The sequence below is a fragment of the Silurus aristotelis genome, assembly GCF_946808225.1.
Source record: "Silurus aristotelis genome assembly, chromosome: 3".
NCBI lineage: Eukaryota > Metazoa > Chordata > Actinopteri > Siluriformes > Siluridae > Silurus > Silurus aristotelis.
In genome coordinates, this window is record NC_139576.1 from 24,284,686 (window position 1) to 24,309,125 (window position 24,440).

Here is a 24,440-nt window from a genome sequence, read left to right on the forward strand (position 1 = left end):
TTTTGGGGACAAAGGCCCGGTTGAGATGAATTGGACATGTGCCAAGGAGGAACATGGGTTATATCGATAGAAGAATGCTGAGGTTGGAGCTCACAGGAAGAAAGAAAAGAGGAAGACCAATGAGGAGGTTTATGGACAGTTCATGGACCAGTCCTGGTTTATGGACTGGTAGTATAGAGACAGATGATCTGCTGTGGCGACCACTAATGGGAGCAGCCGAAAGAAGAAGAAGAAGAAGAAGATATCTGCTGGAATGTAGCAGAAACTAATTGTTAAGCAGCAAAGCAATGCTTCAGTGTTCTCTCCAACACTTCTAGGCTGGAGTGTGGACATTTTAACTGCAAAAAGTGAAACTTTCTCAGGGACAGACAACATGATTGTGAGAGTTATAGTATAATGGTGGTCCACATTATTATAAATGTCTCCCACATTTAGAGAGCTTGGGGTATGACTCTTTTTCTCTGTGACAACATCTTTTAATTACAGCTCCTGAAATCCTAAAAAAAAAAAAAAAAAAAAAAAAGCATCTGAACCTAGATGCGATAAAACCAGTATAACTGGGATTGTTTAAAATGTAAGAGTGTTTTCATATTTTATGAAGAGCAGAAAATACATTTTATCAAGTAGGGCAGAAATCTATCATTTAAGCAGTTGCAGCATAACTCATTGTTTTCCGATCGGCTCTGATATTTAATCCTTGTCTGTGCACATTAATTCTGAGAAATACAATTTTCATTTCCACAGAAAAAATGATCTGCATCCCGGCTCTAATTGAACATGTCATGGCTGATGCATGATGCATGGGCAAGGCAGTGGCATTCATAAAGTATATGTGAAATCTCAGAGTACTGTGAAGCTAAAGCAAAAAAAATGGATAAATAAACAAACTAATTCATTAATAAAAGTAGCACATTCATACAGAATATAAAGTTTTTAGAAGCACTTTATCATACTCATGTTTATACAAATACATGCAATAATAATAATCATCATCATCATCATAATAAGCAACATAGGCTCATCATCTCCTTCTGACCCACTTCATCCAACAGTCATTTTTAGACAACAAAAATGCTGAAATATAAATAGACCCAGCAGACACATGATGACACTGCATCAGCATTCAGATGTAATTAAGTATTAATCAGAGAAAAATACACAATACAAATCATGACACTAGTGGTATAATATGTACAAATATGTTCAGCATTCAACTAAATGTACAAAATGTCCAGGGGCAACAGATGCTGCAGTGGTAAAAGACAGTAAACAGAGCGAGGCTGAGTGTTTTTGTTCTTTACAGTTCCGAGATCGGACAAGACCGGAAAATAAATGACACATCGACCAGAGGAAGAGGCAGGATGTAAACAAATTCAAATAACACAAATTATCACATTGACCTCCTTTTCCATACCCCTCCTACATACACATGCACATTCTTCTCCCCAGAAACATACACAAACACAGAAACACACTCACTCACTCTCACACACACATGAACATATGTAATCCCTGTTTAATGTGGCTGGTCCACTACTATAAATCTTCACTCTTGTTCAATCAATACCTTGGTCTCATTGAAAAACCGTCACAGTAGACAAGGACACTTTAAATCAGTTGTATAAAAACTCCCGCAGTGTTCACAGTGTTACCTGCATCATCAGGGTAATCCAGTAATGCCTTATCCCCAGCAGGTCTAATGAGAGTCGCTGCACGAAGCTTTAACTAAGCCGTATGGGACATAATTAGAGCTAATTTTGGTCTTAATTAGACAATGAACAATGCCTCAAACACCCAAAAATGACCTGACCAGGTTAAAACCAACACCGGCTCATACACATCCTTGGCAGAATATGATTCAGTAAGGGCCCCCTTAAGAGCCTTTCCTTATAGGAGCGCACAGAATCAGACCATTAGTCCTGAAAAATCAAGCATACAGTTTTCTTCTGGTGTAAAATGTACCTATGGCCTCATCTGTACTGTAAACAACAATCTGTGAATAGAGTGCATTTCCATAACTGGGCATATTTCTGTACTGCATGAGTCATAAAGTCTGCTGCTGTTAAACATGCTGTTTGTGCGTAAACGTGTATGATTTATGCGGATAGCAAGGCTTCAGAGCTGTGCCGTATTTGGTCCAACGCACAGCCTGAATAATGTCCAATCTTTAAAATGGCTGCTGCAGTAGTGAGCCCATTCTGTTTGCCAAGGGAAGGTGTGCAGTCAAATAAAGGTCTGGAGGGCCACCTACCCACACACACACACACACAATTATGCACACAACCTCAACAGTACACAATTTCAACCTAGGAAAAGAGAAACCATTTCGGTCAGAGCCCTGATAAATAAGGCTATTGGCAAAAACTATTCTCCCCAGTGCATCACTTATAACAAATGGCATGTGAGTCCCCTGTATAAATACTTCTTCTTCTTTGAGACTCTGAACTGAGGACAGCATACAGTAGAAACAGGCCTGGTTGGAACACCAAACTGAACACAAGGGGGCAGGATCACACTCTCACTGCTGGTCCTGTATGGGCGGTCAGAGGGACCTGAGAGCCGCAGTCATAGTCTATATCCACTGTATGAGAGCTGCTAATCAGTCTGCCATGAGAGTAGCCTCGTCTGTCCACGTGTCTGTCCCGGAAATGCTGAATATAGCTCTGGAAGAGAAAGAAAGTCATTTATGATAAAGGAAGGACTACCAGAGGACCTACAGTTGGAAATATAACAATATATTTATATATAAAATGCGATAATATACTAAAAAAAGGAAATGAAATGTGGATCGAAGTAGATATGGCTATGAAAGGATATCATAAATAGGACAAAAAGCAATAAAACTGAATAAGCTTGAGAATTTACCGGAGAGAGTACATCTCCATCATAGCGGCGTGTGGGGTTGGGTTTCCTGCGATATGTGGGTTCTTGAGGCTGGACTTTTGCAGGTGGGTTGGTGGTATGAGGGTTAGACTGGGGAGGATGGTGATATTTTGGCTTCTGTTTCTGCTGCTGATGTTGCTGCTGAGGTTTCTGTTGTTGTTTCTTCTTCTTTTTTCTGCTCTCTCTTCTCTCCTCCTTCTGGCGAATCTTCATCAGCTGCAGCCGCCTCTGCTGATGACTGATAAACACTTTATGCAAAATACGGAGGAAGAAATGGGGGGGAAGTGAGAGAGGAAGATTTAAAGTGAGTAAAAGGAATGTTATTCATTCTAAAAGAAAAAAGAGAACAGTTTGGAATGAGCGAATGCTAGTCATAAGGAAAAACACAGTGGAAAGAGAAAGAGAGAGAGAGAGAGAGAGAGAGAGAGAGAGAGAGAGAGAGAGAGAGAGAGAGAGAGAGAGAGAGAGAGAGAGAGAGAGAGAGAGAGAGAGAACAGTGAAAAAGAACAGGACAGGCAAATTGATTCAGAGGGACAGCATGCTCATTTTCCACACCAGTTCAGATCACCCATCGCACATACAAAATGTTTTCATATTCCTTCATTTTAGTTTGACTGAACTGTAAAGGCACTAAGTTGCATGCATGAAGAATCGGATATCTCTCCCACTGATCTGCCATCGCAATGCCAAACAAACTGCCAAGTGTTTTGACACTTTCTGCCGCTCCACACGCCTAAATTAGCATTCTCATTCTGTTCCTTGTCACTAATAGAGGCGGTGGGATTATTTTTGTCCTTTCACTCACTCTGTTGTGCCTCGACAGATACGGGCCCCATCTGTCAGAGAATTTACATAATGAGCTCCCTCTTTCCAACATGCATGCACACATGTGCATACACACAACACACACACACACACACACACACATACACACACACACACACACACACACACAAAAACCCCTCCTACTCCATGCTTATATTCACCTCCTTCTCGATAAATGTTCCTCTCTCCTCCCCTCTGTACACAGGGGCCCCAGCCTTCACTATGGCAACGCCCCCAGCACTACTGAAGCGTCCGCCCCTCACACACACACTATAATTCTGAGGCTGTGCGTGTCAGTTTGATTGTTATTTTAACACGCCTGCTAGCTTGCTTTCTCACAAAGAAGTGCTGCAGACACCTTACATAATATTTGGAAGAAAATTTAGACCTATTTGTTTGGTCACCCACTGCACATTAAGCTCTTGTTCTCCCACTCATCTTTTGTGTCGATCATCAAACAATCCTAGATCTCACAATCTTAGTGCGAAACAAAAGCCTCACACTGTACCACATGCTTCAAATCACAATCCTCCCACTACCAACACTCTATTTGTTGCTGGAGTGATTTTCTTGGGAAGCGCAAAAAAAACCCTGCCAAAGCACATACTGGTGGAAAATACAGTTTTTTGCAGGTCCCAACCTCCTGCAGCTCACAGAGTAATTCCATACAATTTTACACTGCATATACAATCGCCTTCTGTCTGAGATATTGTTGTGCTGCTATGTAGTCTTGCATGAATATTTTGTCATGCATGTTGTGCTGTGGTCCTGTGCAAATTTCCAGCATATTGATACATGAAGCTCATTTAAGCGATGTCAATAACTTCACTTTTAGTTGCTTAGCATATACTTTATACAGTGAAACATTGGTTTCTAAATCCTTTAGGCCAAACAATCTTTGATGACATTTATAACATTTTAGCAATTTCCTCGAACAATTTTGAAAATAAATGCCACAAAAATGATCATGGAATATGTCCTACAAAATAGTTCTTTTCCTGAGTGTTTACATTTCACTGGGCAAACTTCTGAGTGGTAAAACAGAAAAGCATTTGCCCTCTCTAGTTTAAATATTTATGATAACACAGCCATCTGTGGCCAGGATTCCAAGAGAAAAAACTGTCCAAGCTCTTTGGGTGAGAGGAGTGTTAAACTTTCTCTTTTCTATCAACCACACTGTCACTAGCCAGTCAGGGTTGTCTAAGCTCTTTCATGTATAAGAAGTTAATAAAGCTCTTCCTGGTAGCTGCTGTATGATGGGAGAGAGCTGATTGTTGGATTAAAATTGGTCAAGGCCAAATGGGCAAACTTGTGGAAAATTGGGAAAGCTAAAGAAAACCTTTTGACCTAGAATGAGATGTATCACTGGTTCTTAGAAATGTCCAATTTGGATCAATATCGGCAATGAGAACATAAATAAATAAATAAATAAATAAATAAATAAATAAATAAATAAATAAATAAATAAATGTAAAATAATATAGCCTCCTTCATATGTCCGCTCATTATAAACATGTTTGAACACATGCTAATGTTAATTCAGTCCATCATAGTAAACAATTGAAGGCTCGTTAATATATACAAATATATTCCTCCTAGTAGTGCATTTATATTCAAATTTTTCAAACTTTTTTAAAATTTAGCTGTAATTAATGTTGGGGGGTGAAAGTTGACTTCAAAGAGCTCCAGCTTAGTTGGAAAAGGACAATGATTTGGCATTTGTACAAATCCTCAGGCAACACATGCTGCTTAACAGTGGCTCTGACTAAGCCAGTACACAGGATGCAGCAGAGAAGTTTTTTCTCCATAGGACTAGCATCACAGGGAATAATTAAGTAGGACAGTCAGAAAATAGAGCGTCATCATAGTTCTTTGCTCTTCATCTAACCACACTGGACATTTGTGGGATGTAGTGCATATTATGTAACATATTTAAACTCCCTGAGGTAACAACTTGAAGGAATCAGCAATCTTTTATCATTGCTACTATCTCTGTGTGCTAGAAACGTGCAGTGTGATTCCGGGATTGTAGTTTTCGTTGTGTAAAAAATATATTTATATAAGTTTTTGTTAAAATGACAAACAAAACAAAAAAACAAGATTTTAACCATTGGCTACATTTTCATTAAAAAATTTTGAGTTTTTTTTTCTACAAATAATTAGCAAATACACACAATGCTGCAAACTAGCCTCCATAATAATAGCACCAAGCCATTAAGAACTTTCTAATGATTTAAATAAATATATTCTTTAATAAATAATTTCAGCATCTCATTCAATAGTCTATTTTTTAAATGATCTTGTCCATTATTATGTCAATATTAAAAACTATAAAGGAAAATAAATGAGCTTAATTGGGTCCCATCATCTTTTTGGATCTTTTGATGATCCAGATTTTTCTTATGGCGGTCAATGGGTTCAGGTTGAGTGACATGACCAAAACTTACGTGTAGGGTTTGCATAATAATTTGTAATTGAGGTCCTGTGAAAATGTTTATGAGGCAAGAGATTTTAAATAGATTCACACATTAATGCAAAAATAATATTTGATTTCAGCAGTATATTATTACACTAAAGGGTAGTTATTGGCTGCAGGTAACAGTGATGCAAATCGATTTAAATTTCCTGCATTATGCACATACTGTAGGGTTTTGTGAGGGACATGTTCCCTGATTTAGATATCTCTTATCTTTTCTTTACATGCTGTGAATATACATAAATAATATCAGATCTACAAAAACCACAATCATGGAATCAGCCTTCACAATTTTGTGTTCATTTACTGTCATAGGACAGAGGAAATTTTTTAAACCTCCCTTTATTCCATCACACTTCTATGGGATGTGAAAAGCTGATTTTGTTTTGATATAAGAAACAAAAGCTTGATGAGAACAGGCTGATAGGTGTTGAATCCTACCTTCGGTATGCGAATATCCATCTGCAGTCACCTTCCACTGAATGAGGACGCCCAACAGGGCAAGCACAGGCCACACGCCCATCACCACCCACGTGTACCAACACACGGGCTGAGCCGGGGCCACCTTCACCCTTTCATAGATGTAGTGTGTGAGTGCGAACAGCTCCACAAAATAATCCACAGTCACGGTGACGATGGCTGACCCGAACACAGCCGTGGAGAGTGTTGTGAAGCAGCGCTGCCACTGCAGGGTGAGCACGGCGAAAAGCATGCCTGAACCGAGCAGCACGCCCAGCGGAAGCCACACCGTGCGTGGGTGGTAGAACTCCTCCAGCACTACCAAGGAGGCCAGTGCCACCAGCAAGCCCAGCAGCAGGCCCACCATGAAGAGCCCAACGCTGCGCACCAGCATGGTGACGAGGCCACACAGTGTGCCGATGCCCAGCCCGATGCCCACACTGGCCTCAACGCTGAGCTGTGTGTCCATCACTCGTTCCTTGTAGCACAGCATGAAAATAATGATAGAGCCGAACATCAGGCCGGTGAGGAACATTACAGCCTTAAAACACCGATAGCCTGAGATAGATGAGAAAATTATTTACAACTTAATGAACACACATTTTTTAAAAGAGAAAGCAAATATCACTATATATATATATATATATATATATATATATATATATATATATATATATATATATATATATATATATATATATATATATATATATATATATATATAAATAAAACACACACTGATAGAAATGTCATCCAGCAGAGATTTTCAAACCGACCGTAACACGATTTTTGTTGAAAAACTACTTCACACATAGCACCATAGGATTACAGAAAATGCATTTCAGACAGGAAGCAGAAAATTTGCTGCTTCCACACGGCTTCAAATCAACCACAGCATAATAAAAATGCTTGTACTTTTACCACAGCTACAGCTGCTCAGTGGCTCAGCAGCAGTTCGCTGCATGTGCAAGCAATTTTAATGACTTCAGCTCTATTCCTCTGCATTGCATGAGAGATACAGGTTTATATGCTTCCAAAATAAACAAATACATACATACGTATTAAAAAATTCCTTTCACGGCCCTCTGTTTCTTTTTTCCTTTGGTTTCATTTGTAACAGTTTGTTTCAGATTAATGAAGCATGGAACATAATTTAGGTTATCAACTTATTTGATTGAAACAAATGTGTATTTAAATGTTGCATTTCCATAAAAAATATTTCATTGTCAAAACAATTTTTTTATTATATTGTCCTTTCTGAACAGGTACATTTCACACATTTTACTGTGTTAAATATTATAAAAGCTAAACCTAAAGAAAAATTTGTGAATGTGTGGTGTAGAGAAACACAAAGTGTGTGTGCGTGTGCTGAGTGTTTAAGCTGCAATTTGTCACAGCTGAAGTCCCCTCTTTTAACCTCTGCTAGTTCTTCACTGACCCTTTCTCAATGGGAATGAAAGATGTGAAGGTAAATTTCACAGTCCAGTGAAAGTGATAAAGCTTATGTAATGGACAGGGACAAGCACAGGCCGTCATCGTTATCGAATTCAAAGAATTATTACGTGAACCGGGTTTCTGAAATGAACAGCTTTGTGCAGTGCGCCAAAGCATTAACACCCGTTATGCTCAAACTGATCCTAGTGCAGGTGATTGTGTGTGTTTTTCTGAGTGTGTGTTGACTACCATACACACACACACACGCACACACACACACGCACACACACACACACACACACACACACACACACACACACACACACACACACACACACACACACACACACACACACAAATCTGCTTATCTTTTCCAGTCAACTGAAGATAAATGGATTACCAAAACATTTACCGGTAAAATGCAAAAAAACACCATTATCTTGTACACTCAACACACCACCTACCGAAGAAGCAATAGATGATGCCGAAAAGGCAGCACATGGAGCAAACGACAGAAGGAACAACTTCATAACGCCGCTCGATCTCCTCATCACAGCTAAAAAAACTGTTTCCGCTCCCACCCTGAGATGGTGGGGCGAGCTTAAAAGCCAGCAGCTGGGCTGTGGAGGTCATGATGGTCAAGTGGGAGACGTTGTAGTAGGCAGAGTTGGGGAAGACAATAATGAGGATGGGTGGGTCAGAAAAGGTCAAGAGGAATTTCCCATCCAAGACTATTCACCTGCAAAAAGAGAGGAATAATGGTGGTCATGTGACAATGCCATTAAAAAAATTTATTAGAATCTAAAGCTAAAAAGTTGATATTAAGCACCAGAGCCTTTTGATTCATCGCTTTCATACGCTGCTGAAAATCCTAGAAAAGCAGACAACATAGAGTTTATTACCACACAGTAAATTTACACATTGCACTAAATTAGTTAATTGCAATATCCATCCAGGATCTATTCCTGCGTCAGGGCCAAAATTTTGAGATATGATCCAGATCCACTGCAACACGGCTCAAGAAAAAACAAAACAGCCATTACTGTATAGACTAAAAACAAATGAACAGGGCATGGAGAGAATAACCTTGTGGTGGTGTGCTGGGTTTAAAATCTTCTGTTCAACAGATGTATGTGGCTGCTTGTGTCTCCGTGCTGGAAGACATGGTCAAAAATAGCATTACTGATACAGTGCATCACTGCGCTCTGAAACGCTGTGAGTATCCTTCATTTATTCACACTCTTACATTTTTGCAGCTGAACATAAAATTCTAAAGAAATGGATTCTTTAGTGTTTACATGCATGCGCAAAAGGAAGAAAAATAAATAAAAACATGCACAGCCCAATGCACGTTTTTTTTTATGGCTTTTCGTAACTGCAGAAAGTTTGCACAAGTGAGAAATTATGCAGAATTCATTGTGGAATCTCAAACACATTATACATTTTTGGAAGACGGTCTTAACAAATTTTTTTGCAGAGCTCAAACTTTAAAGATTTAAGATGTAATTATGTCAACTCAAGGAATAAGATCCTTTCACTAAGACAACAAGCTCAATCAGGCTTGAGTGTGTTTTTGTTTCAGGGGATGTATTTAGTAGTGGTGTCATATTGATCTATTGTAGCATGTGCTTTAGAGTAAGACCCTGCCACATCGATTCTACTGCAGTGTGTGTGTGTGTGTGTGTGTGTGTGTGTGTGTGTGTGTGTACGCGTATGACAGTTGTTCTAATTTAAAACAGTATATGGTGCATGTTCACAAGAACACAATCATACGAAGAAACATTAATTTTTGAGAAAAACAATCCACCTGAAAAGATTATTTTACATGAGACTGCACTGTTGCAGTATAACTTGAAATACCCTGATTTGTAGGAGACATAAAGAAAAAAAAAATATCTAGAATTAGCTCCTTCAGCTAGACTTCTTTGATCTGTATCAGAAAGTGTCTAAAAGAAAAGAAAAAAAAAATAGCATCAAATGTCTGGTACATTCAAATAAATCATACAGGTAAAAAAAGTACAAAAGAACTCTAAGGAAACATCGTCCCTTTTTCAGAATTCCGTCTTCATGACTTCAGTGAACTGGCTGTGAACTGCACTTGCTATTGTCATGTGTATTTCAACAACAACAACAACAACAAAAAACCTAATTGACTGTGCAAAAAAAACAACAACTACTGGTCAGTCACCGGTGCAGTTATGTTATAAAAAATAAAAATGATGAATTCAGTCAGTGTGTTAGCTTTGCTTTCTGTGGCACACTAGAACTGGAAGCATTATGAATTTGTTACAGTTTCGTTGATAAGTCGTGCAAATGCTGCAGGAAAACTGACCAAAAACGAATATAAAGAAGACTTTTAGTGATCACTGTAAACATGCTATATATAATTTCTATGTCTGTGCTATGCTGCATCATTTAAGATACTAAAAACACAGACAGTAGAGGACTCTGGGGTAGCATGAAAGCATCAAAGAAACCAAAAGTACCATCATAACCATCATGCAGCATAAACATCACCACGTCTTAGTTCTTGTCTGTTGTCATAACAACTGCTGCATTATGGGATGCCTTCGGTTACACTGCACTTAGCAAACAAGAGAATGGCCCGGCGCCATGGCAACAGGTCTAGAACCATTCAGTGCTTTAGCTCACCTTGCATTTTTCTTTTCTTTTTTTTTAATGATCAGTGCTCACCCCTCCTGTCTTCTCCAACACTCAAGGCATAACATCAAAATAGATAACACTGTTATGCCATTGCCATGCTTCTCTGAAATGTGCGTAAGACATGCAAAATAAACACAAAAATGCAGCTTTTAAAATGTAATTAAAAACACAAGCTATAATGACAAAATATAATAGTTCTCTACATCAAAACATCCACAGATATTACTAAAACAAGAAGTAAAAGCAAAAGGCAAGACCTCCATCACAGTCACAAAGAAACCTAATCACCTCATTTGTGATCCAGCTCTTTTGCTACTCATCGGAACACAACAGAGAGAACAACAGTCTCATCTGCACCATGATTACATGCCCATCATGATGAAGCACAACAGGCCCTACTAAGCATGAAATGTTAACAAGTTTATTTTATTTACACTGGGCACGAAGAAGCACAGAATGAGAGATTCAGCAGAATGAGCACAGACTCTGTCATCTATCCAAAGCCACATGAACTCAGGATGAATAAGTTATGTTCACATTATATAAGAAAATGGGCCAAAGATGATACACTCATCTATAGTACAGTTCTATATTATACTGTTTGACAATAAATTAATAATAAATAGGTCTAGTCTACTAACAACTAACCAACAACTAACATCCAGCTCTCAAAATAGAGCAGCGTTTCCAGGTTTAGAACAATGCTCATTGCCTGTGCAAACCAACATGGGATCATTTTACAGCCGTGTGTGATAATTTGCTCTAATGGCAGGTATGGATGTAGTTTTATACTCCATATAGTGAAATATATTGAAGTGGAAGCCACTAGGTATTTTTCCTTACATGAATGCAGAACTACATAAGAAATACAGGCTGAAAACAGCACTAAAAAATTAAATTAAGAGGAAATTAATATAAAGAAGGAAGTACAGTGGGGAAAATAAGTATTTAAACACCCTGCTATTTTGCAAGTTCTCCCACTTAGAAATCATGGAGGGGTCTGAAATTGTCATCGTAGGTGAATGTCCACTGTGAGAGACATAATCTAAAAAAAAAAAAATCCAGAAATCACAATATATGATTTTTAAACTATTTATTTGTATGATACAGCTGCAAATAAGTATTTGAACACCTGAGAAAGTCAATGTTAATATTTGGTACAATAGCCTTTGTTTGCAATTACAGAGGTCAAACGTTTCCTGTAGTTTTTCACCAGGTTTGCACACACTGCAGGAGGGATTTTGGCCCACTCCTCCACACAGATCTTCTCTAGATCAGTCAGGTTTCTGGCCTGTCGTTGAGAAACACAGAGTTTGAGCTCCCTCCAAAGATTCTCTATTGGGTTTAGGTCTGGAGACTGGCTAGGCCACGCCAGAACCTTAATATGCTTCTTACAGTGCCGCTCCTTGGTTATCCTGGCTGTGTGCTTCAGGTCATTGTCATGTTGGAAGACCCAGCCTCGACCCATCTTCAATGCTCTAACTGAGGGAAGGAGGTTGTTCCCAAAAATCTCGCAATACATGGCCCCGGTCATCCTCTCCTTAATACAGTGCAGTCGCCCTGTCCCATGTGCAGAAAAACACCCCCAAAGCATGATGCTACCACCCCCATGCTTCACAGTTGGGATGGTGTTCTTGGGATGGTACTCATCATTCTTCTTCCTCCAAACACGTTTAGTGGAATTATGACCCAAAAGTTCTATTTTGGTCTCATCTGACCACATGACTTTCTCCCATGACTCCTCTGGATCATCCAAATGGTCATTGGCAAACTTAAGACGTGCCTGGACATGTGCTGGTTTAAGCAGGGGAACCTTCCGTGCCATGCATGATTTCAAACTATGACGTCTTAGTGTATTACCAACAGTAACCTTGGAAACGGTGGTCCCAGCTCTTTTCTGGTAATTGACCAGCTCCTCCCGTGTAGTTCTGGGCTGATTTCTCACCTTCCTTAGGATCATTGAGACCCCACGAGGTGAGATCTTGCATGGAGCCCCAGTCCCAGGGAGATTGACAGTCATGTTTAGCTTCTTCCATTTTCTAATGATTGCTCCAACAGTGGACCTTTTTTCACCAAGCTGCTTGGCAATTTCCCTGTAGCCCTTTCCAGCCTTGTGGAGGTGTACAATTTTGTCTCTAGTGTCTTTGGACAGCTCTTTGGTCTTGGCCATGTTAGTAGTTGGATTCTTAATGATTGTATGGGGTGGACAGGTGTCTTTATGCAGCTAACGACCTCAAACAGGTGCATCTAATTTAGGATAATAAATGTAGTGGAGGTGGACATTTTAAAGGCAGACTAACAGGTCTTTGAGGGTCAGAATTCTAGCTGATAGACAGGTGTTCAAATACTTATTTGCAGCTGTATCATACAAATAAATAGTTTAAAAATCATATATTGTGATTTCTGGATTTTTTTTTTAGATTATGTCTCTCACAGTGGACATGCACCTATGATGACAATTTCAGACCCCTCCATGATTTCTAAGTGGGAGAACTTGCAAAATAGCAGGGTGTTCAAATACTTATTTTCCTCACTGTATATATAAAAAACAATGACATTTACATTCAAAATTGTGTTGATGCCTCTTAAATTCAGAAGAACAAGTACGTTTATTAAAAGAGAGAAACCTTTGTATTATTTTTGAGGACCGGTGTTCCTAATCATCTAGTAAAAAGATGCTTGTGCAACTTTGGTGACATTGTAAATATGGTGAATGCATCAAATGCCCAATCAATGGTCTATACTACTTTTTACATGCATCCAAATTCAGGACTCCAGGTCTAGAAGGGCAACTTAATTCATAAAGGCTACTTAGTTACAATAAAGCACACCTACAAACAAATAGCAATTAAAGGTCTTTTGCAGTAAATAACCACAAATGTGTGCTGTAAAACAAGTAAATATTAAGACCAGGTTAACCAACAAATTTAAAATCATACATAAAATGTTAAACATTCACTGTAATAAAAAACAACAGGATGCAATTATAAGAAAATAATACATCTTGAGGTGGTGTGGGCACTTTGTGTTTTTGTGTATTTTTCTATTTCAGCATGTCCCACATAATTTATTCTTCTTCCTCCGTTTTAAGTTTAATAATGGGGGAAAAAAAAAACCCACAGTTAGCCATGTTACACAGAAAACGTTCCTCCTTCACAAAGACTCTTTTTCATGTAGGGTTTTCATGCAGAATTGTACTTCTGGACAAGGAGGACTAAGGTAATTCTTCCCCGATCACTCAGTTTTGCTGGAGGGCTCCGCTCCTAGTGGTTTCAAAATTCTTCCATTTATGGATGATGGAGGCCACCGTGCTCAATACTCGCACCTTCAATACTGCGGAAATCTTTCTGTACCCTTCCCCAGATCTGTGCCTTGATACAATCCTCTGAGGTCTACAAACAATTGCTTGGACTTCATGGCTTGGTTTGTGCTCAGACATGCACTGTTAACTGTGGGAACTTATATAGACAGGTGTGAGCCTTTCCAAATAATTTCCAATCAACAGAATTTACCACAGTTGGACTCCATTAATTTCTTATTAAGGCAGATTATTATTATTTGTGATGATCAACATTTAAACAGTTTACATTTAACATTTTTATTTTTGAATAACATGCCTGCTTGGTTAAATAATATATAAAATAATATTTTATAAAAATAAAATAAATAAAACTAATGAAATTCACTTACTACACTTAATACATACTGATTAATTTGAGTTATCAAAAAAATTGGCACTAATTAAATGGATTAAATAAAATGTAATAAATGGAAAAATGTAATTAAATAGTTTACAATTGTTAGACCCTATTTGGGTAATACAGATGTGTATGTGTGTGTGTGCGTGTTTTACATTTAATATTTAATTTTATAAGATATTAAAAATACACCATCCTTCATTAATTTACTCCCTCGATATGTGGAATTGTCGAGAATTTCTCCTTTTAAAAAAGCTGAAAACACTAAAGAATCCACAGCGCTAGCCACTTCCTGGTTAGCGGCTAATGCTAGCACTATGGATTCTTTAGTGTTTTCATGCATGCACAAAACAAATCTTATTTCCGTTACGGAGCGAGTTGCCACAGTGACACTGCGCTAACTTTAGTTTCTTTTTATACCCCTGGCATTGTTATGTATTTTTTCAAGTTTAATTATAAAAAATGCACTCAAAGTGTGAGGTGGAGACTAAACAAACTAGCAGTCTGCCACTTAAAACGTTCAAGAGGGAACTCAGATTGTGACTATGTTCCGCACATAAAAATGATTGCATTCGGTGCATGTGTACAAAACCGAAAACCCTGAAACAAAAAATGTCGGTACGAATACTTGTTCCTAATATAAGTACACACACACACACACACACCCATATATATATATATATATATATATATATATATATATATATATATATATATATATATATATATATATATATATATATATATATATATAAAATATAATATACAGATCTTGTTACTCCAGGAAAGTCTTATTTTGCTCACTTCAAATTATGAATGCATTCTCAGATTTTTGCTTTTACATTTTACAAGTAAACTCAAATTATGTGTAAATAATCTGGCAGCATGTGAACTCTGAATTACTAGAATACTCTACTACATTAAACACTTGAGACTTTTAAACACAGTATTCACATTTTTAACAAACTTCCATATATTTCTTATTCTAAATGATTGATAGGTTGTAGATAAGTTCATGAATGCCCTTTGTCTCCAGTGTGTGTGTGTGTGTGTATATATATATATATATATATATATATATATATATATATATATATATATATATATATATATATATATATATATATATATATATATATATATATATATGAGATGAGTTTACACGGCACTAAAATCTATATTTCAGACTAATGCACTTCGCATTAATCACAGAGTCATTAGCATACTGGTCACAGAGAAAGTATCAAGCATCTGTGAATCGAGTTCAAATAAAAAAGGCACTGTTTAACATTCTCTGGTAACTGCTAAATTATGACTAGAGGGGGAAATTAATTTAACATCCTCCTGAGAATAATATACAATATAGAAATGTATCCTGCATTAATAAAGTCTGAGAAGGAAAGGACGGATACAGAATCTTAAACCACTATTCATTTCTATTAATAAACAAGGCACGTAGACACCGAGTAAGGTTTGACACACAAAATGAACTGCAGAAACTTGCAGAAAACACTGACTTACTCCAGTTTCTCAGTCACACACCACAGGCGGGCAGGAGTCTGAGCCAGTGACAAAGATAAAAGCGGAGCTTTAGACACTTATTCTGTAGCAGTCAGCACAGTGCAGGTTTCCTGCCATCAACGACTCGAAGGGCAAATAAGTGATGTAGGGATCCTGAGGTCAAATCTCAGAGATGCTTGGGATTGGGTGTGTATATGCAAGATATATAAAGCAGAATGTGCATAATTGTGTGCATGTGAATGTGTGTGTGTGTGTGTGTGTGTGTGTGTGTGTTAAGACTGAGCGACAGGGCTCTGTTCAACCTCGTTAATCCTGTTGAGAGCTTCTGCTCCAAAATCCATTAGCACCGAAGGTCTTTTTTCCTTCTCCTGACCTGAATGACATCAGCACTCTATTAGATGCAACTACATTTATGCCATTCTTTTTGGGCATGTTGATTTGCATATTATTGGTGTATTCACTTTTGTGCCTGCACTATAACACTATATACACTATAAACAGAGAAAAATGGTTTATTGACAAGAAACCGTTGCCTGAAGCTAGAATTATAAAGAAAAAGAAAAATTACAAAACTAGAATGTTGCAGGAATTTTAAAGCCAAAGAAGGTAAAGGATATGGCTACCCTATTAGTGCCACCTGCATAAACTAAGCCCAGCTCCCCAAATTTAACCTGCCAAGCATATGTATAATGCTTTTCACTCCATTCCAATGTATAGAAATATTTAATGAAAAATAAATACACATTATGATTAAATAGAACATTTACTGTTTTATAGTAGAAATAATTTGCCTACCAAAAGAAAGCAACCAGTGCAGCAGTGTGATAAACATTTTGTGCTCATGCAGAGATCTGTTAAGGTCCTTGGTGATGCAATGCTGCACACATATACCATTTTATCATATCACATGCTCAAAACCTAACAATACCATAGACATTACTCCCTGGAGGTTCAACAGAGTCTAAATGGCTCTGCTCACTGAAGGGTAGAAACAAGACAACAGAGCAAATTGATTGTGGCCATCTGTGAGCTCACAAATATCGAACAGGACATTTAGAGGTCTCTTTAAATTGTGTTTAGCTGCAATTCGGAAAACAAAAATGCTATGCCGATGGAAATGGTGGCCACCGAATTTGGTATTATGTAAAAATGTATTTAATAATCATACGATTGCTAAGAAGGAAGAGTTACTGACTAACACTCAATACATTGTGCATCATCTCGCTGAAAACACATCTCTAATAGCAATTTTTATGAATTGTAAATTATAACTGTTACACAATAGATTGTGATATTATTTTTTCCCAATTTTCTATTAAAGATAATAGATTTTTACTACTTTAATGCATTACTAATATTATGTATGTAAGACAATCTGGAGTCAGTCATTATGGAGAATACATTCTAACTATGTAGAACTGTGCTTACAAAAAATGGAAGGATGTCTGACCTCCATACATCTTCCTGAATGCAAAACAGCACAAAAGATTTTAATATAAAAAAAAAATATTAATAAATTCAACGGCCGACTGAAAGTTCAAAGGTACGGCAGAGAGACCAAGTTGTCTTCTCCAAATTGTTGTAAACGTTTTTGACAGATATACAACTGCAATTGAGTTAACAACAAAGGATCGCTGTATGTAGGTGAGGATCTTCATACATCTTACTAAACCCTCAATGGTTTTCTGCAAGCGCTGCACCAGATGCTGTGTGTTTGTGTCTCATCAGCCATCTGATGGTTGATCGGAGCAATCACCATTAGCAATCTAATCATGATCAAGCTGGTGAATACTTGCTCAGTGCATATAATCATTCTGTATCCCTCTATTCTATCCGAGGCAGAGCTTTACTACAGAATTCAGAAGCTTACACTGAGCTCCACAGTGCATCTGGTGGAGGGAAAACAGTGAGCGTTTGATGACGCTCTTGGCATAGAAATCCGACTGAGAGGCCTGTGTCTGACCCCCTCACTCAGCTCCTAGCAGAGCTGAAGGGGAATTGGTAAAGAACATTATTCTATTTAAAGTCCTAAAGCCTTACAAGCCTTTGTAACAAAAATTAAAAAGAACAACCATTATCTAGAGGAACACTAATGAGCAATGATGTATTGTTCTTTTTATCAAATGACTTAATCACTGTTGATGCTGATCTTTATTTTTTCGCTGCTTCATTATAATTCCAGCAGATCACACATAACAGGATTTAAGTTGTGGCCAAATTTGGAAGCAATGAGCCAGGAGTATTCATGTAAATTAAAGTAGACAAGGATGGTAAGTAATGCAATTGTGGCTAAATTGTAGGTCTGTGCATCATTTTTTTTAACATGCATACTCATACACAAACACACAAAGGACAGAATGACCTCTAAAACACACTTTGTGTCCAAATTAAGCTTGTGGTTTCCACAAGCTTGAGCCTGATACAGAGCCTCTATTGAACTATTCTTGGCCTTGGTATATAGAGAGTTTTTGAGATCCACTGGAGCAGAAGAGAATAGTGCAGGAAAAACTGAAAAAGAGTGAGGAAGTCGTGCGATTTGGAGCCAGAAAAAGAAAAAGAAATTATGGACAGAAGAGGGTAAAAGGCCAATAAAAGGAGCCCAGCTCAGTACATAAGCATGAAGTTAACCATTGTCCAAGAAGATAACCAAACATTGTCCAAGCTCTGTACATAAATACTACATCTATGTTGCTTAGATAGCAGCATCCAGGCAATGCAGCTTAAATGAGATAAATAAATATAAAAAAAAAAATAATAATAATAAAAAGACACACGTAAAAAAAATTTAAACGGTCCACTGAAAGTTTTGACAGATTATATAAATGCAATCTCAATGCTGCACATTTCAGGCTTTTAAAGGGTATAAAAAGAACTTTTAATAAAATATTTCAGCCTCCTGGGTGCTTTATATTTCAGCTTAAAAGCCACCAAGTATAAAAACATGGTTAATCAAAGATGTGACACAAACTGACTGCTGGACATTCATAAAAGTACAGATGAAGAGGTGATTCACTAAACTTCAATAACTTTTTCATAAACACACAGTGCTTTTAAATTCTACTATAAAAGTACAGGTCATATACTAAAAAAAAGAAGAAAAAAAAGAGATGTAACATAAGTGCCAAAAAGATTCATTAGTTTCATTAAACATAGCTATAAATGGATAAAGAGTATGCAATGTCACAAAAAATAAATAGTTAACAATGTGAACAAATTGCTGTTGGATTGTAAGAGGAGAAACACTTTGGGACCTGCTTTAATAAAGGGTGAAATAAATAAAAACCCCCAAAAAAAGAAATTACACTATCCGATCAGTGATCATATTGATTACAGCAGCACATTCTGTTTTGTTTTACTCCTAACTTACTCCATGACTAGATTTTCAAGTTAGAATGCAGCTAACCTTGTCCTTATTGATTGTTTGGATCAGTGTATTATTCTAAAGGTATCACAGTATACAGAAGCAAGAGAGAACAATTTGCCAAATGGACTGAGGTTTCACTCTGTGGTTATGTTCAGCATGAATAATACAAAATGAGGACAGAGTCTCTGTCAAAACATGAGTAGAATTGGTAATAGAATTGTGTATATTAATATGGAGAAGGTAAAATAACTGTGACGTCTTTAAATCACATTCACTGCTCTTCCTGCGGTTTCCTGGAGGAGATCCCATGCAGAGGAACTATAAATGGTGAGAAGTAGTGCCTGAAAAGGGATAATGAGATTTACATTGACTTACTCTCTCACTTACCTTTTCCTCGACTTCATCTCCTTTTCACTCCTTTGCTACTCCTCAGTTTCTTTTAAATCTTATCTCGGTCTCTTATTTTCACTTTTATTGGCTCTCCCTGTTTGTTAATCTCTCCTCAGATGAAATCCAAAAAATGGTAGGTGTGCTATAACGAAACATAATGTGATGTGCCCCTCTAAGGACCCCAGAATGCTGTCTTCCTCTTCAAATATTTAATAACTGCTTTCATTCAGCGTCTCTTTCCTCATTTCCAACAGCCCCGACTGTGCATAGGTATCCACACACCTGCATCCCATTATCTCACCACCTTTTCAATGAGCATGCTGTGCTAATGAGACACGGAATAAGTTTTATAGAACACCCAATAGCTGAGCAAAGTACATTTCCTTGCAAAGGGTGCACTTGATGAAAATCATGTGCTTTAGCATTCATGAGCACTAGATCACTACAAAATTGAACACTTATGGGAGATTTTAGGCATATCTTTTAAATGCGCTTTCCAGCACCCTCATCAAAACACCACTTGAGGAAATATATTCTGAAAAATCAAACAGCATTTGTCCCTACAGTAAAGTTAAAGAAACTTGTAGAAATGTGACCAAGGTCCACTGAGGCTGTTATGGTGGCTATTGGTGGGTTGTTTATTTTATAGAACTGCAATGTGTTATTTAATTACAATAAATATTTTTCCCTCCACTGATCATTTCTGATCATGTATCAACATTATCATTTCCTGTAGAACAATACAGATTTTCCTGAATGATATGAAGAAGTACCCTGGTATCAATTTCAACACTCAAAGTCTCAAACTTTCCATCCTTTACCTAATTTCTCCTGCTTGGTTCAAAGCCCAGCAGAAATGTGTTTATAATTTCATCACAGAGATGATGTTGGGCCACTCTATCATTATTCTGCCCAAGTTCCCTCAGGCCATTTGCTGGTCAATAAATAAGCGCAGGCCGAAAGCTTTTAAATCTTTTAAGCACACTTGTATCCCTGAGGTAATTTAATTTGCTGCTTTTTTGCCATGAAATAACTGCAGACAAAGTAGATTCTATTTAATTATTGATGACTTGGTCTCATGCTTCTTCAATATGACACGCTTGTGGAAATCAGACAGCACCTCTGAACTTCTTCCCAACAGACTCTATTACAAGCTACCAGATTAGATCTAATGCCATGGTAACTGTTGTATTATCTTCTGGCAGAAAACAGGCATGCAATGAATATGTAGCATGTACATTACCAACAAATCCAATGCTTATTTCTATGAGCATCTGATAGCCTTCTGGTGACAGAATTAACACCCTCTGATGTTTTCGTCCATTTTCCCCCACTTCATGATAACAAGTAATTATCAAGGAGGTGTGAATTGAAAATGTACTTGTAAAAGTGTGATTAAAACCACACTCTGCCCGTCTGCAATATAAGTGAGAACAGGATTTCAGCAACACTCAAGAGCTAATTACTGATTACTTTATTTTGTTAGGTTAATACCAGTGAGAACCTTGTACTCCTTCAACTAGTTTTATTAAGTGAAGTTTTTTTTTAAGAACCTTAATTTACAGTTTTAAATCCATCTCCTTTTAAACCTGTTAAAAGGCCACAGCAATGACTATTTATTCTGCAGTTATCATTAGTAGCAAGCTCAGAAGCCTAAATAACCATGAAAATCCTGTATTTGCAATGTCTGTCTCTAATGACTTAAATTGAACATCATGTCTGTAACAGCAAATTCAACATCATGTTGGAATGAAATGGCTTATGCAGTTTGCTGTGAGCAGTCGGACGTGAAAACAATCCAAAAAAACAGCTGTCAGAAGAAAATCCTGACCTTTTTCTAAGAGATGGATATCTAAACTTCAGTAGCAGTGAAATGGTAAAAGAATGGTAAGAAAAAGTCAAACAAAAGGAATGTTTGTTTTAACTCTGACAAAAACTAATCCTTATATTCTTTACATTCCACGTTTAGATAACATTCAAGAAATCTAATTTGAGAGTTGAGCGTCTCACTGTTGTATTGGGAGGGACTTCGTTATTCGGCCAAATTACGGTGAATCTCTCTCTAAATGTCCATTCATAAAGGGATCCCTCATCAAAGCAAGGAAAAGCGATTCAAATAAAACAGGTTGTGACAGGGGATCAGGCACATGAGCAATCATCCTGAATGATTGAATAATCATCAGGCTGTTGATGCAAAATGTTAAGAGATGAAAGGCCATTGCTAATGTTTTAAAAACCTTTTTGACTGAGCTGGTAAAGCCAGTTCATCCATTGTGGAGGAACACACATCTATACCTCTCAAACATGTCACTACAACACAAGCAATTATGTCTCAAATATGTTGGATTTAAAAAGGATTTGAAAAAAGTTCAATCAAGCAATGGACAGCCGCAACGTCTCAGCAGGGCTGAAGTGTTTGATGCCACATGCATCAAATGATCTTTAACCTGGAGTGAATGGTATATAATTGGACCACTTAAAACATGATCTCAATGCTAATTAAAGATTGAGGATACATACTATAGATGTGTATCTTGATGCTGTCATCCATAAGGATATGTTTGTTATTTTGGAGTCTTACTAAGCAGACACAATATAATCTTTTTTTTTTTTTTTTTTAGAGAATTTATATTCAGTGCCTTCATACCTTAAATATTATTCTGAATCTGATCAGGGAATAAGAATCTCATCATGTGGTGGCATCTTACATGATGTATTAATGAATGAAGATTGAAGATTTTCAAGAATAATGCATTAATGCTGAGGGTAGGGGGCAAACATCCTGTAATGTTGTCAGATTTTCTGAACACGTGACTTCTGCACAGGCTGTTATTCCAATCCAAGTTCAACCCCACGTCAAACAAAGCAGCATTACAATAACATTGCAGGAGCACATGCTTAACCACGATCTGATCAAATCTGTAAAAGAAATAAACCAAGTGATTATTATATGGGGTGTTTTACATCAGAAACAAAGGCACCAAACACACCAGCATATGGAACGATGAAACAAAAGGAGACATACCGCTGCTGGGAGAACAATAGTAACAACGCCTTCAGGTGCTCATGGGTCATTAGTGGCAGTTACTTTAAAGACCCTTGGTTATTGCCTTATTAAGATGCCTGTTGTTAAATGGATCTCATCCAATTCCACTACAAAACTCGGCAGAGATGTTTGAAAGAAGCACAAAACCAGCGCTGGTGGAAACCAGAAAAGCGCACCCAACCTTCTCATTCATGTTGCATGGGATGATGCTTTGAAACATGAGCAGGAATAAACAATACATAACAACTCACCACCTCCTCAGCTCATCAGGAGTTGTTCATTTCCTACACGGTGCTGATGCGTCTATTGGAGTTTCAACCTCAGCATCATTTTGCGCGGTATCCTGTAATCCCGTCATTTCATTTGAACACCTCCGCCGAATTTCACGGCCATTTTTTTCTATTCAAGAGAACCATAACAGGTGAATTCCTGCTTTCCTCCACACCTTACACACACAGTCACGGATGCAGAACCAAAGAGATGCACTAGCCTTTGCAGAAACGAACAATTTTGCTCTGAATCATGATCCGGTTTAACAGTTTCTCTCCTCAGGGAGCGCCCGAACTGACCCGAACCCGCTTCCGTTCACACCCGTGGTTCGAGCTCAGTTCAGTCGCTCACGCGCTCACCGCTTTGTTTGGAGTGTACCATTAGAGAGACAAAAGCATGATAGGGGAGGGAGGAAAGGGGGAGGGGGTCGAGCTGGTGGTGATAACTGATCGTTCTGGATCGAGTGTTGTCATTATATATATTTTTTACATTTCCTATGCCAGTAAACACACACTTTGACTCGTTGAAATATCACACACCCTTAATGTTTCACACCGTTATTTTTATTTTTTTGCATATAATAATACAATAATTCTATTTATAGGGAGGAGTCGGTGATCTGGGAACCCTGTAATACTGACATAATCATAGTTCATCACAACACTGTAATGTAGGTCTTACAACAAAAGAATAAAATAATATAATAATAAAAAAATACAAGTAAATAAGATTACGTTACTCATAATATGTGCATGTATATAATAATGATCTCTCTCTCTCTCTCTCTCTGTGTGTGTGTGTGTGTGTGTGTGTGTGTGTGTGTGTGTGTGTGTGTGTGTGTGTGTCTGTATGTATGTATGTATATATATATATATATATATATATATATATATATATATATATATATATATATATATATATATATATATATAATGTGTGTGTGTGTGTGTGTGTGTGTGTGTGTGTGTGTGTGTGTGTGTGTGTGTGTGTGTGTGTGTCTTTATTTTTACTATGTAATTGTATTATAAAACAAGACAAAATCTTTTTATTAGGGGTTTCTCGTAGGGATTCTCGATCGTCTTGCAAATATTGTAGGAAACATGATGATCGTTTTGTCGCCATCATGTGGTGTATATGAATCAATACCTTACACAAGGATTATACATAACTTCTTCTTCTTCTTTCGGCTTCTCCCATTAGGGGTCGCCACAGCGGATCATCAGCCTGAATTCTACATCTGCCTCTTTCACACCAACTACCTGTTTGTCTTCCCTCACCACGTCCATAAACCTCCTCTGTGGCCTTCCTCTTTTCCTACTTCCTGGTGCCTCCATCCTCAGCATTCTTCTACTGATATACCCCATGTTCCTCCTCTGCACATGTCCAAACCATCTCAATCTCGCCTCCCTC

At 37.6% G+C, this 24,440-nt stretch overlaps 1 protein-coding gene across 2 annotated transcripts; it reads right to left on the reverse strand.

Annotated features, from left to right (window-relative positions):
- Positions 1-925: 925 nt before the first annotated feature.
- On the reverse strand, positions 926-23,406 carry tmem198aa (transmembrane protein 198aa). 2 transcript variants are annotated; one of them, XM_083538106.1, is made up of 5 exons: positions 23,012-23,406; positions 8,542-8,816; positions 6,626-7,201; positions 2,866-3,131; positions 926-2,663 (listed from the first exon to the last, which is right to left on the reverse strand). In XM_083538106.1, exons 2-5 carry the CDS (start codon positions 8,708-8,710, stop codon positions 2,511-2,513), a joined length of 1,164 nt encoding a protein of 387 aa, XP_083394232.1. In that variant the 5' UTR covers positions 8,711-8,816; positions 23,012-23,406; the 3' UTR covers positions 926-2,510. The 2 variants fall into 2 exon arrangements, with proteins under 2 accessions (XP_083394232.1, XP_083394233.1); XM_083538107.1 differs by lacking the exon at positions 23,012-23,406 and adding an exon at positions 22,740-22,973.
- Positions 23,407-24,440: the final 1,034 nt, after the last annotated feature.